The sequence below is a fragment of the Notamacropus eugenii genome, chromosome 3, assembly GCF_028372415.1.
Source record: "Notamacropus eugenii isolate mMacEug1 chromosome 3, mMacEug1.pri_v2, whole genome shotgun sequence".
Classification (NCBI taxonomy): domain Eukaryota; kingdom Metazoa; phylum Chordata; class Mammalia; order Diprotodontia; family Macropodidae; genus Notamacropus; species Notamacropus eugenii.
In genome coordinates, this window is record NC_092874.1 from 484,972,759 (window position 1) to 484,988,248 (window position 15,490).

General features: G+C 43.2%; 1 protein-coding gene across 3 annotated transcripts in view; it reads left to right on the forward strand.

The window, feature by feature from the left end:
• The window catches only part of AOAH (acyloxyacyl hydrolase), a 108,339-nt gene that overhangs the window by 25,085 nt on the left and 67,764 nt on the right, over positions 1–15,490 (forward strand). For all 3 annotated transcript variants that reach the window (XM_072599138.1, XM_072599137.1, XM_072599136.1), the window contains exon 5: positions 3,008–3,107. In XM_072599138.1, coding sequence (XP_072455239.1) covers positions 3,008–3,107 — 100 coding nt within the window. The remainder of the gene's footprint in view (positions 1–3,007; positions 3,108–15,490) is intronic.

The window sequence follows — 15,490 nt, forward strand, 5'->3', positions numbered from 1 at the left end:
AAGGCTGTGTGAGGCCTAAGAGGGAGGGTCACTTCTGCCATTGGTGACTAGGAAAGGTTGCCTGGAGGAGGGGTTTCAGTAAGAGAGCTAGGAACTCAACAGGAAAAGAGAGGCCAGATAGGGGCTCGAAAAGGCACAAGTGGCATGGTAGACACAAAGAGTCAGGGAGATAGACCCAACCTCGCTCTCCCAGGGCACTTCTGCCCCATGGGGCACTGCTCAGGCTAATTTCTGTGAAGCAACAAAGACACCTCAGACGTCTGTCCCTGAGCTAGCTTGTCCCAGCAGCCTGGAGAGAGGGTTGACCTTCTCCTGGAGATCTGCTATGCAGGTGGATTGGCACAGTGGAATTTTGCCTATGTGAGTAAAATTGGTAGAGAGGAGGAGAGAAGAGTATACATCATTCTCTTCCCACCGGAGGCTGAGGCCCAACCAACATTTCTTTTTTTCAATTTTAATACATTATTTTCCTCAAGTACATGTAAAAGCAATTTTAACCTTTGTTTTCACAATTTTGAGTTCCAAATTCTCTATCACCTTTCTTCTCCTCCCCTCTCACTGAGAAGACATGTAATTTGATGAAGGTTTTACATGTGGAGTCATGCAAAATATATTTCTTTATTAGCTGTGTTGTAAAACAAATAAACAAACAAAAAACCCTAAAAAATAAAGTTTAAAAAACAGCGTGCTTCCATCTGCATTCAAATCCCAACCGTTTCTTTTTCTGAAGGTGAACAGTATTTTTTTTTATCTTAAATCCTTTGGAATTGTCTTGGATCATTGGGTTGATCAGAGTAGCTAAGTCTTTCCCAATTGATTATACATACCATATTTCTGTTATTACATACAATGTTCTGTTCACTTCACTTTGCATCAATTCATATAAATCTTTCCAGGTTTTTCTGAAACTCACCTGCTCAGCATTTCTTACAGCATGGTAGTATTCCATCACAATTATATATCACACCTTGTTCAGAGTCATCCCCTAATTGATGGACATCCCCTCAGTTACCAATTCTTTGTCACAGTAAAAAGGATGACTATAAATATTTGTGTTCATTAAGGTCTTTTTCCTTTTTAATCTCTTTAGGATACAGATCTAGTTGTGGTCTTGCTGGGTCAAAGAGTGTGCCCAATTCTATAGCTCAGTGGGTATAGTTCCAAATTGTTCTCCAGAATGGTTGAATCAGTTCACAACTCCACTAATAGTGCATTAGTGTTGAAATTTTTCCACACACCCTCCAACATTTGTTATTTTCCTTCTCTATCATATTAAATAATCTGATGTGTGAGGTGGTACCTCAGAATTGTATTGATTTGCATTTCTCTAATCAATAGTGATTTATAGCATTTTTCATATGACTATACAGTTTTGGTTTCTTCATCTGAAAACTACCTGTTCATATTCTTTGACAATTTATCCAGTGAAGAATGACATATTCTTGTAAATTTGAGTCAGTTCTCTATACATTTGAGAGATGAGGCCTTTATCAGAAAAGCTTATTGTAAAAACAAATTTCCCAGTTTTCTCCTTTCCTTCTAATTTTGACCATATTGGTTTTGTTTGTGCAACAGATCAACATTTCTTAAAGTGTGCTCTGGAAAGGTCAGTCCACAGCTTGGTGGTTTATAGCCTTGAAACATCTTTGTTTCTTTACAGGGTCCTGATTAGGGACAAACTCAATTAGCTTTTAGAAAGGGGAATTTCCTAAAGTGTAATAGAACAAAGCATTCTACTCCCCCCCCCCAAAAAAAAAATCTGACACATTCTCCCACCAGTCCAGGAGAAATTGGGCTTAGAAAGCCCATATGACCAAGGGATAACTCACATCTCCTGGATGCTGCCCTTCTTGGTCTTCCCTTCATGGGATGCACAAGAAGTTGCCCTTGATCACAGTTAAGGGAACTCCTTAGCTGCTAGACTGCTTGTGGAATCATGAGTCTATGTCCTGTCCGTCATTGGCTTGCAAATTAGACACTATTGTCAGCTTGTCCCAGAACACTGATAGAACACTGACGGGAAAATGAGAAGTCTAAAATCCTCTGAACCCCCCGAAACTCAAGAGGTTACTCTCTGGCCAAAGGAGACTAGGGAGGGAGACTGAGGTCCCTCCTCCTCAAAGCAGTTCCCCCTTCAGATTTGACAGGGATGTTTCCCTCACCCCTATCTTTGAATAACTCCAATTCTCAATTCACTTGTTATTTTATAGATGATCCCTAGGTCATGGATAAGTTTGCTCAGTCTATCTAAGCATGAGTCTTGAACATCCTCCAATTCAATCAAGGACATGAGTCATTCAAGGACTTTTGGAATTTAGTCTAAAGCCAATGATGGATGGATGGATTGAAAGATGGCAACTTGTTCTCCTCTCTTTAAGGCAACTTCTCGATTCCTCTCAATGGGATGGATGACTGGATTGATTTATTCAATCAACCTTAGGCTTATATTCACGAATATTTTGATTCAATTAGTTAATATTTAAATTTAATTCATAAGAAGGAGAAATGCCTTAAAATTAAAACAAAAAGATTCCAACAGTGCCTGGGAGAAGAGCCTGGAAGCATCAGACTCTCTGCGTGCTCACTCTGGGTATGAATTCCAGAAGTGACCTGTGGTCTGGACAGAACAGGCCTGCACAACCTGTGGCCCTGGGCCCACTTGCAGTGCCGTAACTTGTCCAGGCCTGCTGTAGAATGACCGCCGAGTTCCTTTAACCTGCTTCATTTGGTTTATCATGGCTTTGAAAGGGGCCCCATGGCTGCGTCCAAGCTCATCCCTTCTTCCCCATGGCCTCATTTTAAACACTGCTGAGAACAACATGGCAGACAGTCACCCAGCCCCAGAATCCCTGCTGGGTAAATTCAAAGGTCAAGTAGAATGAGCTCACCCCAGCAGAGCTGTTTCTGTGCGCTGACCTCTCTGGTCAAGGAGCTTCTACCTTTTTCAGCACCATAAATAAGGTCATAAGGTCAGCTCCTGACTTTCCTTTGCTCCATTTCCCTACAGGCTCCACTTGAAGATGAATGCGGATGTGGTCTGCCATGCCCTCCAATTCTGTAAGCAGGAGGCTGGGCAGCCTCTTTGCCACCTCTACAACCCTCCCCAGGTGAGTGGTTTTTCATCCAACCTTCCCCCCTTATTACTTGGAATTCTCTACGAAATGCTAGAAAGAACTGTTGGACTTGCATTGTTCAGCAGAATGGGAATTTGATTCAGTCAGCTAATGAGTATGTATTAAGCTCCAATGATGTACAAGGTGCTGGGGCTACAAAGAAAAAAGAGAATTCAGCAATCTTTGACAAAGAGTTTCCATTCTGATGGAGGATGTAACATAGACATAATAGGCAGGCACTCTGGTCCCTGGCCATAAAGCCAGTATTTATTAAGCACCTAGTAGGTGCCTAGCACTGTGCTAGGTGCTATGGAAATAGGTACAAGAAATAAAACTATCCCTACTCACAATGAACTGATATTCTGATGGGGAGACAAATACATACACCAACAAATATGAAGAAGGTAAGACCCAAGTGTACGTGAAGTGATTAATACAAAGAGTTTAGGAGGGAGGCTGCCAGCAGGTTGGGAGACAGGGAGGAATTAGGAAGGACTTCATGAGGAAGGTGGTGCTTGAGCTGTATCTTAAAGGAAAAGAGGGAATCTGGGAGATGAGGGTACGGAGGGACTGTGTTCTAGGCATGGAAGATTGCCTAGGCAGAGGCATGGAGTCGGGTAATAATGAGGAACAGAGGGAAAGCCAGTCTGAATGCTCTCAGGAGTACAAGAGGGGAGGGATTTTCATTGAGACTGAAAGTATGGTTGGGGCCAAATTGGGTAAAGCTTTCCAAGTCAAATAAAGAATGTAATTGTGACTCCAGAGGCAATAGGAATCAAGTGGGGTTGGTTGAGGAGAGGAGTAACATGGTCTGATCTGCACTTAAGGAAGATGCCTTTGGCAGTAGAGTGTAGAATAAACTGAGGAAGGGAGGATGATCCATACCAGAATGATCTGTGCCTTAAGGTCAGAGGTAACTGAATCAATACACATCTGTCACAGCTTTATCTACCCAAATACTCTTGACAGTAGATAGAATACATTCTCCTTGAAATCAGAGACCATTTATGTTTTGTTCTTGCATCCTCAGCACCTTGCATAGGACTGGGCACATAGTAGGTCCTTAATAAATGCCAGTTGGATGAATTGAAGGAGAGCAAATAAAACTATGAAAAAACTTTCAGCTTTCAACATGTTACGTAACTGTAGTTTCTTCTCTAAGAAGTTCCACTTTTTCTCATTAGTTTAGAGGTGGCATAGATTAGCCAATCGGATCATGGCTGAGCACCCATTCTGCCAGCTCCTCTTGCCATTTCTAACCCTGCCATTTTCCCTTTAAAGTTCTTATACACTATACAACAATTTTATCAGGCTACTAGAAATGAAGAAAAAAACCATCAATGCACCAAAGACTCACCTTGCCCCATTCTTCCCTAGTTTCCTGCATCAATGCCCCCACCCAGCCCACCCCCAATTCGCCAGCTGACCGATGCTGACAGTTCATCTCCCCCAAATACCCTCAACAGTGAAGTGAAGGGCCTTCAAAGGACTTTCTATTTTCACTGTGACCATCCAACCATTGATTGGGGTACAAGAACTCAGAACTCAAGACTGATTTCTTCTAATAGATTCTTAAGTACTATATGTAAATTAAAGGGCTGACTGGCTCCCGTTGCTAGTAGTGTGGGGGAAGGGGGAATGATTGAATTCCATTCCTGCCTATCACTGGCTCAATGCTGACTCAAGCAGTCAATAGCATGTTTCATAGGAAGTGGGTTACTGGACCTACTGGGAACACTCATTCCCCATATCAAGGATAAGTGGTCATGTGCCATCGTTAGGAGACTTTGGGGGATGGTACTCTGTTGCCAAGCACTACACCACCCCCTCTAGGCTGATACACAAGGTTATATGGTGTGGAGGCAGTTACAAGATGATCAACATGTTCCTAGATGAAGGAAATGAAGTTGTCATCTTATGCCAGAATCCCTGCAGGACAAAGAGAAGAGGGTAAACAAAGTCTGGATGACAGGAGGCCCATCTGGGAGAATTTCCAGTGGGTGGGTGGGGGCATTATGGGTGTTTGAGGATGTGAATTTCTGTCTCCTTTGCTGATCTCCATAGCATAATGTTGATCCCAGATTGACATGTCTGTTCTGCCCAGCAAATGTCTAAACACACTTCTGGAATATCAGTAGTTCAGGATTCTAAAATGGAAATTAATTACATGATGAGGAATGCTAATCCACTCCCCACTAGAAAAAGAGAAAACATTCTACGTTCAAATAGAATGATTAAGGATTTAGGTCTTCATGGATTAACTACACAGCTGAGTCAACCAGGTTTGGGGACAATCAAGAATTTGTTTGTGTCCAGGCCCTCATCCAATTAGCAAGCCTTTATTTACCATCGAATCACAATCTGTCTGAACCAGAGGGCACATCCATGGACTTTGAGGCCATCCATGACCTGAGAAGGAATCCCTAGACAACGTAGATGCCAACTGGTCTGAAGACATTCAGTGAGGGCATTGACTGCTCCCATTTCACTGATCAGTCAAGTAGTCATAAGTATGGACTGGGTGCTTTCTCTGTGCCAAGTACTGGGCTAAGTGCTGGGCACTTAAAGTAGAAGCACAAACAAAAAACAGCCCTGTCCCTGCCCTCAAGAAGCCTCTAGTCTAATTGGACACAACCAAACACATACAAAATATATAGAAGGTAGATGGAAGGAAATCTGAGCTGATAGGCGCTCCCATTAAGGAGGACCAGGAAGTCCATACTGCAGAAGGTGGGGGAAGGAGGGAGAGATTCCTGGGCATAGGAGACAGCCCCAGAAAGTGCCCAGTCCAAGATGGAGCATCTGGCTCAGGAACAGGGAACAGCAAGGAAGACCTCATTGCTAGGTATGATAACAGTCAATAACCATTCGTGAAGTCTGTACTATGTGCCAGGCCCTGTGCTAAGCACTGAGGATTTGGAGAAAGGCAGAGGACAGGTCCTACTCTGAAGATTCCATGGGTAATGAACACGTATCTACTTTAAACATATATGTATAGTCACAATCCTGAAAAAAGAAATCTGTGGAAAATTAATAAGGGAGAAGATGAAGCCATCTCTGTATCCGAATATGATAAATCAAACAAAAGATACATAGTAAAATACGAAACTTTTATCCTCTTCTGACAAAGTGAATAAAAAATTTAGTGAAGCTAAATTTAACAATTATGAAGTGGATATAAATAGACTGAAGTCTTCACAGAATTCAAGAGTGCTCAAAAAAAGCCTGGAATTAATAGACGTGGAAAGAATTTAATAGAAAAATAGGGAAGATACACACACATATACATGCGCTGACCTTGTGTTGTGTATAATATATGCAAAACACATATGGATACACATTCATATGCCCATCGTAGGGATAGTGCTTAGATCACTGCTTGGCCCACTGTAGGTGAGTCATTGATGCTTGTTGCTTCAACTCGACTTATTGACCAAACCCATGACTTTAATGCTGTAGAGAACTCTCAGATGAGGGAGCTCCCTCTACCAATACAGGCCAACTTCTCTGAAACTTAGAGTCCTGAGACTCCCTTAGAGAACAGTGAAAGGCTAAATAACCTGCCCATCCCCCAGCCATCCCATATCAGGAGTGAGACCAGAGCTGAGGTCTTCCTGGCTTCAAGGCTCTCTGTTTACCCCACCACATTCCTCTTCTAACACACATCACACGTATACTATATACATATGTTAATATAGATAAAAAGATGTAAACAACACACCTGTTATGATCACAAAGAGACGTCTTCTGTGATGTAGGAAACTCCTCATTAAATGCCCAAAGGCAGAAATAAGAAACCCACCTTTTACATGCCACAGCACAACGAATCTAGAAGGAAACCAAGCTAAGCTGACCAGAAGGCATCCGAAGACCAATCAAAAACAACGACACGAATGATCTCTAGGTTAAAGAAGGAATTCTAAAAACTAAGCCAATCCAGATTGCTTTAATGACAATGCGAGTAGAAGGCACCAAAATTCATTTGTGGTTGTTGAGTCATCTTCAGTTGTGTCCAACTCTCTGTGACTCCACTTGGGGTTTTCCTGGCAAAGATACTGGAGAGGTTTGCTATTTCCTTCTCCATTTCACAGATAAGAAAAGTGAGACAAATAGGGTTCAGTGACTTGCCCAGGGTCACATTGCTAGGGACCAGACTTGAACTCAAGGTGAGTCTTCCTGACTCCAGGCCCCAAACCCAACCCGTTGTACCAGCCAAATTCACAGGACACAACTCAAGTGGTACTTCGAGGCTGGCTTGCATTTATCAAAAAGAAAACGAGGAGCTCAATTAATTGAGTCTGCATTTAAAGAAATTAGAATATAAAAAAAAGTGACACACCAAAAGAAAGAGTAAAGGAGAAACTCTCAATATTAGTACAAAAATTAATAAAATGGAAAATGAAGAACAATTGAATCGATTTCTAAAACCAAGAGATAGATTTTGAAAAGACCAAGAAAATCAGTATGTATTTAGGAAACATTATAAGAAAAAGAAGAAAGAAAATGCAAATTACCAAAGTTACAAATGAGAAAAGATCAAAACAAATCCAAAAGAAATTTTTTAAAGTATCAGAGATAAGATTATGTTCATGCATTTGAAAATGCCATAGAAAGAGAAGAATATCAACAAACCCAGAAAATACCTAATTAGGCAAAATGCGAAATAGATCATCTCCTATCCCACCACTGAGGGAGAAGTCAAGCAACAAGTTACTAAGAAGTTTGGGCCCAGAGCAGTGCTTGGTTCCAAGGACTGTGTCCTGGGAAGGACCTGGAAGCTGGATTGTGTCCAGGGTCAGACTTAGAATAGGGGAAGGGCCTTGAGTCTAAGTCATGGCAACATCTGATGAAGGAGCCTGGGAAGAGAAGACTTGAATGGGCACTGGGAGGGAGCCAATGACCATCATCTCCACCTCTTACATGGAACAATTAACCTTGTTCTGCTCAGACCCAGGGCTAGGCTTGTTGAGTAGATGCTACAGAGCAGCCAATTTCCAAGGTTGACATGACCCAAAAATAGTAGGGGCTGCCCCAAAAGGGAGTGAGTTCACCCACACTGGGAGTATTTCAAGGGAAGGTTGAGTGCACTGAGGCAGAAATATGGTGTGTTGTGTGGTGGATTTAGAGTCAGAGAAGATGGATTCAGATTCAGGCATTATAACTTCCTACCAGTAGAGCCAGAAGTAAGGAGTGTTACCTTCCTACAGTTCTGCTTTCTTTTCTGTAGAATGAAAGGGTGGGATAAGTTGTCCTCTGAGGTCCTTTCTGGATCAAAAGCTGTAATCCTTTGGTGAAAAGAGACCCAAGCTGCAGGGAGGGCCCTCCTGACATCCTGGCTGCACCTGCCTGTGAAGGCCTTTCCTGGGACAGAGCTTGTATGTAGCAGCGCTGGCAGTAACTCCTTAGTCCAAACTTCAGGGTTGGACTAGACAGTGAGGGCTTCTCCAACACCATGTATCAAATAGATGTTTCTGTCACTTGGTCTTTAGGGATGGTGTGGATGACAGGACTAGATTGAACATTTGCCATTTTGATTCCAATCAAGAGCCAAGTTCATTTAAGAAGGTTTTCTATGTTCTCATCCTCTGCCTTGAGTCACCTTGGCATTTCTGGTGCCAGGGAAGATCTATTGACTTGAGGAGAGAGCCCATATTACCAGAGAGCTGTACCCTCCACCCACCTGGGACCAGCAGCTACAAGGCCATTTTCCATGTCTGAGTGTGTGGGGAGTGAGCATCCAAGTACTGTGGATCTGAATGCTATGGAATCCAAACAGGAGTGGGCAAATAAGCGGGGAGGAAGGGACAGGACTGGGTTCAGTGCTGTTTCCATAAGAAATACCGAAGCAAGTCAGCCTTGATTGACTAACGAATAGAAACTCTGAGAATGAGGGTCTCTCCACAAAAGCCCAGATCATTCCAGGGTTAAATAAACACATGCAGATCATTCACCTTCAAAGCTCTTAGATCTAAGCCTGGAAGAGACCACAGAGACCAACTGGACTAGACAGGAAGTAAGTCCTAAGGATGTTTAGGGACTTCTCCAAGGTCACATGTAGTGTGTAGTAGAAACAAGATTTCGACCCAGCTCTTTGGACTGTAAGTTCATCACTCTTTCCTTGCTGTCTCTTTGAGCCTCAGCTTCTTTATCTGTCAAATAGGAATAGTAATATTAGCAGTCCCTAGAATTGTTGAGATGTGAGGCTCACATGAGATAATAGGTGGGAAATTCTTTGCAGACCCTAAAGCACCATAGACACATCAGCTAGTAAAATGACTATTGCACTCCACGGCAATGGAATCTTGGTGACTTCCAACTCATGGCTGAGTAAAAGGGGAAAAAACTAAGGAGGAGGAAATTCATGATCGTAGATAAGAGCATAAGGAGAACATGCACAAGGAGGCTTCTGGGCTCCTCCATTGGGCTGGACCTTTTGTTCTGCCTTGATGAGTTGTCAGGACATCACCAGCTTGGTCTGGAAAGGAAAGCTCAGGTGGTGGCTCAAGCCCCGGATGGCCCTGGATGGCCCAGAGCATGGGTGAAGCTTATCAAACTGTCAGCCATCTCCTGTCTTTGGAGCTGACTCAGCCTTGAGAGTCCTTGCTGAGGCTGAACACCAGCCGTCCCCATAAAAGAGAAGGAAAACATAGAAAAGGAGGCAAATAAGAAACAGGAAGAAGAGAGCTTACAAGGGACAGAGTGAGATTTGGAATAGGAGAGAAGGACAAAAAAGTGGCACTGGGCAGTCACTGACTTCTGGGGACATTTCAATTGTCCCTAGTTCCTATCTTAGACAGAGAGACAGAGAGAGACAGAAACTGTAGCAGAGTTATAGAATCAAGGTGCTCCCCCTACGAAATTCCTCACAACAGTTGTGAAAGACAAATGTAGTAAACCTGTTTTCTGGATGAGAAAACTGAGGTTTTGCGAGAAGAAGTAAGCATAACACACAATCCAACTAGGAAGGACTCTAATGATAAATGTAATTGGTCTTAGGCTATTCAGAGACTTACAAATACACATTTACCAGAAATTTGCACAGGGTCCTTGTGCTTTGCTGGTTGTTTCAGTGGCTAGTTTCTTGTCCATTCTTTTTCAGCAAGAAATTTCAGAGACTAACTGGAGATTCAGAGCTGTATTGTGTTAATGGGCTCATCGGGAAATGGGAGGCAATCTGTGAATGTGTGGGCCATCTTGGCCCATAATGAATAATTATCAGGGCCAATAAAAGCCAGCCAGAGGACCATCCAGGCATTTGGAAGAGGAGAGCTCAGTAATACAAATGGGAAGATAGTGGGCTCTAGGTAGGTGAGACCAGAAGGCAGAATCCTAAGGGATAGGGAGAAGGGCATAGAGGCCAATAAGACTGGAGGTAAAGATAGACTTTCTGATGCCCTCCCCACTCCCAGAAGAGGCTGGATGAGCTCTTGTCAATTCACCATGGAGAGGACTTTTGTTCAAACTTGGGGTAGAAGAGATGGCCCCCAGGCTCTGCTCCAGTTCCAAGATTCTATCTTGGATTTATTTCTTCTATTTAGAGGAAGTTGAGATGTTTCCTCTTCCTGTCCTCTCCCTGTCTACCAGAATGCAGACTCTTTGAAGTAGGGCCTTTCATTTGTCTCATATTCCCCGACCTGGCAGTGCCTGGATATAGTAGGCATTTACTACATGCTTGCCCAATTGTTTCTGAAGGGTGACACTAACTTTATCGCTCTGTAGGACTTGCCAAGTACTTTGCTGCACCATTTCACTTGACTTACACAAGTCTGTGAACTAGATAAGATCAACATCCCATTTTAGTGATGAGGAGACAGGCTCAAAGACACTAAGTGACTTGTTTGTGATGGCGCAGGTCAGAGTCACAACCAAGTCTGCCCAATTCCAAGGCCAGTGGTGAGTCCCTGGGATCATGCGACCTTCTCTCAAAGTCTGGCTTCCCCTGAGGAGGCCTGAGCTGTTATGTCCGGTTGCAAACAGGTCTATTTCTACATGTGGACAGTCAAAGAAATTACATCCAAAGAATAAAAACTAAAATGCTGAATAGTAAAGCAGGTTTAAAAACACTCAGGATCTTTAGGCATCATAATCACAGGGTGCATGGGTCCTGAACCTTCTGCCTCCTGCTCTGCCCAAGGTAGCCCCTGAGGACAGATTGCTGGGGCCAGGCCAGAGGTTTTCCATCTGCCTCAAAGCATCCGCTTCTGTTCATACCAGCACAAGGTGCCTTCTACCTCCTCCTGCCAGTCCAGTCTCCTGACTGCTATATGGAGGAGCCCTGGGGCAAAGGACAACCATTCCTCTGACTTGAGGCTTCCCACCTCCTGCTGCACCTGTTTTTTTAGAGGATAAGAATGGCTCCTCAAACTGGATGTCCTGAAGATGTATCAAACTCAATATGTCCAAAGCAGAACTCACTATCTTCCTCCCTAACCACCCCGTCTACTTTACCTATCACTGTGGAGTATCCAGACTCTCAGGCTCTCAGTCTCACCCTCAACCTCACCCCCACCCCCCAAATCCAATATGGCACCAAGGCCTGTCCATCTGTCCTCTGCAGCATCTCTCCAATAGGCCCCCTTCTCTCCTCTGACCCTACCTCCCCCCCATTGCCTCACACCTGGACTATTGCAGTAGCCTGCAGGTGGGCCTGCCTGTCTCAAATCTCTCCCAACTCCAATTCAGCCTCCATTCAGCCTCCAAACACAGGTAGGACCTGTGACATGTCCTACCATGTCACCCCCTACTCATTCAACCCCCATGGCTCCCTAACCCATCCAGGATCAACCACACATTCCTAGGCTCAGCATTGGAAGCTCTTCATAACCTCCTGCCTTTACAATCATCTCACACCTCAATTCCTGACACATCCTCCTTTATCCAAGTACAATGGCCTCCTGGCTGTTACACAAACCATACTCCATCCCTCTTCTCTGAGAATTTCCTCTAGCGATCCCTCCTCCCTGGACTGCCTCCCTCCTCCCCAGAATGCCTCCCTCCTCAGCTCTACTTCCCTGACAGAGAATGTGTTCATTTGTCACACATGATCACTGTGTCCCCATTAGACTGGGGGCTCCTGGAGGGCAGGGATTGTTCTTTGCCTTTTTGTTTTTTGTATCTCCATTGCTTGGCACAATGTCTGGCATGGAGCAGGGATTTAATAAATGTTTGTTCACTGACTTCACTTTAACTTAGCAAGCATTTAATCAATCACCTACTGTGTGCCAGACACTGTATTATGCTTTGCAGGTATAAAAAGAAAAATCAAACACTCTCCAGCCTCAGAGTTATAGCCTGCTTTGAGAGCTCTTATAAGAGAGAAAAGGGAAAGAGAAGAGATTTGCAACAAACTGAGGACAGAGGAATAGGTCTCAAGACAGATCAGATTCCCAATGCCCTCCATGAGAAAGAGACAGAAAAGCCCCAAAGTAAAAGGGGAGTAAACAATATCAAGAAAACGAGTTCACTAGAACTAGAACGTGGAGAACAAATATTATGGTTTAAAGACTTGATGAAGATGACATTGGAAAAAGAATCATTAACACCAAGGACAGTCTCTGGATTGGATAATGAGCACTGTGAGGGAAGTAAAAAGGTAACTTCATGTCAGTAAAGACAAAAATTGACATCTGTAAATAGATCTGCCTTGAGCCAAAAGGAAAAAAATGGTCATGGAAATCAAATGCACCGAGAGACATGGGGACAATGTAAACAAGAAGAGGGAATCCAAGAGAAATAGAAAGCTTCTGCCAGAAGAGAGAAAGGCCAAAGTCACAGACCAGGATCAGCAGCCAAGCAAGATCAAAGAACAACTCTCTGGGATGGATGAAGAAGAATCCATGACTTTACAAGCAAGTCAAGGTCAAAGGAGAGGACAGAGCGCCAAGAGAGAACTGGAGCGTCACTGGTTGGATTCCCCAAATAATGTGAAGGCAGAAAAAGGATCCAACCACCATATTTCAGGAAATGGTGCTGAAATTTCCACAAGTGACTGAGAACAAAAGACAGAGTATAGAGTGACAGAACCACTAGACCCCTACAGAAATGACTGTCAAAGTCCACTTAACCAGACACATTGGAGAAAAATTCCTCTATTCTGCCAATATTATCTATACAAAGCCAGCCAACCCCAATAGGACTTTGATATGCAAATCCATCCAGAATCTCAAATTCCCCAGGTAAAGGGGGTAGGGCTTGTGGGACTTTTGATATGCAAATCAACCAAGACGGTCCACGGAGGTAATTTGAGCAAATTTAAAAACTTTGTAGCCTAAGAGGGAATTCAATCTGTTAGTGGAAAACAGAAAACAGAAAAGCAGACTGTAAGATGAATGAGATCATGAAGAGCTGACTGCTCTCCATATTCCCAGCATGACAAAACATTGAGGAAAGGATTCATTATTCAACAAAGCCTGGATAGCAAGAACTTGATTTTAAAAAGGAAAATGGGAAGGGGCCAGCCCAGCCCAGGGCTCCCCACACTCAACTTCAAACAGATTGACAATCAAAATGTAGAAAATACCAAAGTATAATGAAACGTCTGCTGCATCTTTCACAGCTATGGAAAGGGGACAAATTCTTAACCAGTCCTGATTTGGAGCATATTATGAGTCAATTAATACATGAAATCAATTAGACTGAAAATAAAAAGCTTCTGCAAACAACAAAAAAGCAATGCATTTGGAATAAGGATGAAAAAAATAGCTGGGAAAACATAAAATAAATGTTTCTCATCAAAGCTAACATCTAACACCTAAAAGGAACTGGCCCAGATAAAACCCATTCTCCAGTAGGCAAAAGACCCAAGAATAGCAGTTGTGGAAGAAGAAACACAAATGTCCAGAACCACAGGGAAAATTTTTCAGAATTTCTAACAGTCAAGGAAATAAAGGCATGTTGAAACAACGCATAGATACTGCCTGACATCTATGAAATTAGCCAAGAAAGGAAGACAATTAAATGCATTGCTGATGCATGTGTTGAAAATTGCTTCAATTTTTTAAAAAGAAACATGGAATTGCATCCTAAGAATTTAGGGTTACAAATGTAGAATTGGGCATTCTCGTACATTTCATAGGGGAACCATGTAACTCAATGACATCAATATAGGATGAAAATGTAAAGAATCCAGAAGAGCATATGTCAGCAGGCTCCATGTGTATGGGGCATGATTGGACGTTTGGAAGAGGTGCATTCTCTAGCTGAACCACCCATAGCCATCATCCTGCTTTTCCCCACCTCGACGGCTGAGCACCATCTAGGACTGCTTGTCAATCATTTGGTTTCTCTCTCATCCTAATAGAATCTCCTCCTGGATCTGTCCAACTGTTGTTGAATCATACAAACCTCAACATCATCTAATCTAATAATGAGGGCAAAGAAATGCATAGGAATATAAGAAAAGTAATGTGAGTTGACATAAATTTACATTAACCATGAATTTCATCATGACTTCTGAGCAAAAACCTCTGCCCCCTTTGGAGTTCCACCAGACTAACCCTAACTATAAACCTCAAGCCCTTCCCTGTAGTAACTTGTGTGAAAGACTGCATATACACACACTGATATTTGAAGAGTCACCATAGCTCTCAGATGCGAGCTGCTTCAAAGCTGGGTCATTCTGTTCACCTCATGGATGGCTGAGAAACATGCCAGGCGTGATGACTGCTGCTCTTGGCTTTGTAGATAATTGATAAGCAGGCTCAGCTGCTATGACCACAGAGAAGGATCACTCTTTAGAGAAGGAGAGTGCATCTGTATGAAGTCCCTGCCCAGCCAAGGGCACAAATGGCTACTTCTCATACCGAGCAGTTACTTCAATTATCCAGGTTTTTTCTCTGAGAGGAAGGTATACATCTCTTTCATGACAGCCTTCTTCAGTCTCAGCCATCAACCCTCTGTCCCCCTTCACTCTCCAAATTCTTCTCATGTTGCTTCCCATGTCTTCCATTAAGGCTTTTTTGCAGGTCAATCAATCCATTTGAAGACTACTGAGGTAGCAGCATCAGGTGCCTTACTTGTGCCTAACTGAACTAGGAAGCATCCTTGTCCTGGGCATGCCCATCATCCATCCGACACCTGACCTCTCATTGTGGAGAAGCCCACACATAGATGCAGGCTACCTGTCATCCATTTGGCCAGATTCTTCGTCATTGTCTAAGCATATGCCCAGGGAAAGAAGAGGATAATATTATTGCCAGGCTGACAAAGAGCTGCCTCAACACTTCCCAGCTAGCAGTCACCAGTCACCACTATTCTTCTCTTATTTTCCTGCCCCTTTCTGGAAAACCCCTAGAATTCACATTATCACTGTAGAAAAAAAGGGTCTGTTTCCTCCTCTCCAGGAGGAGTCTCATATCTATTACTTAGTTCCAAGTGTT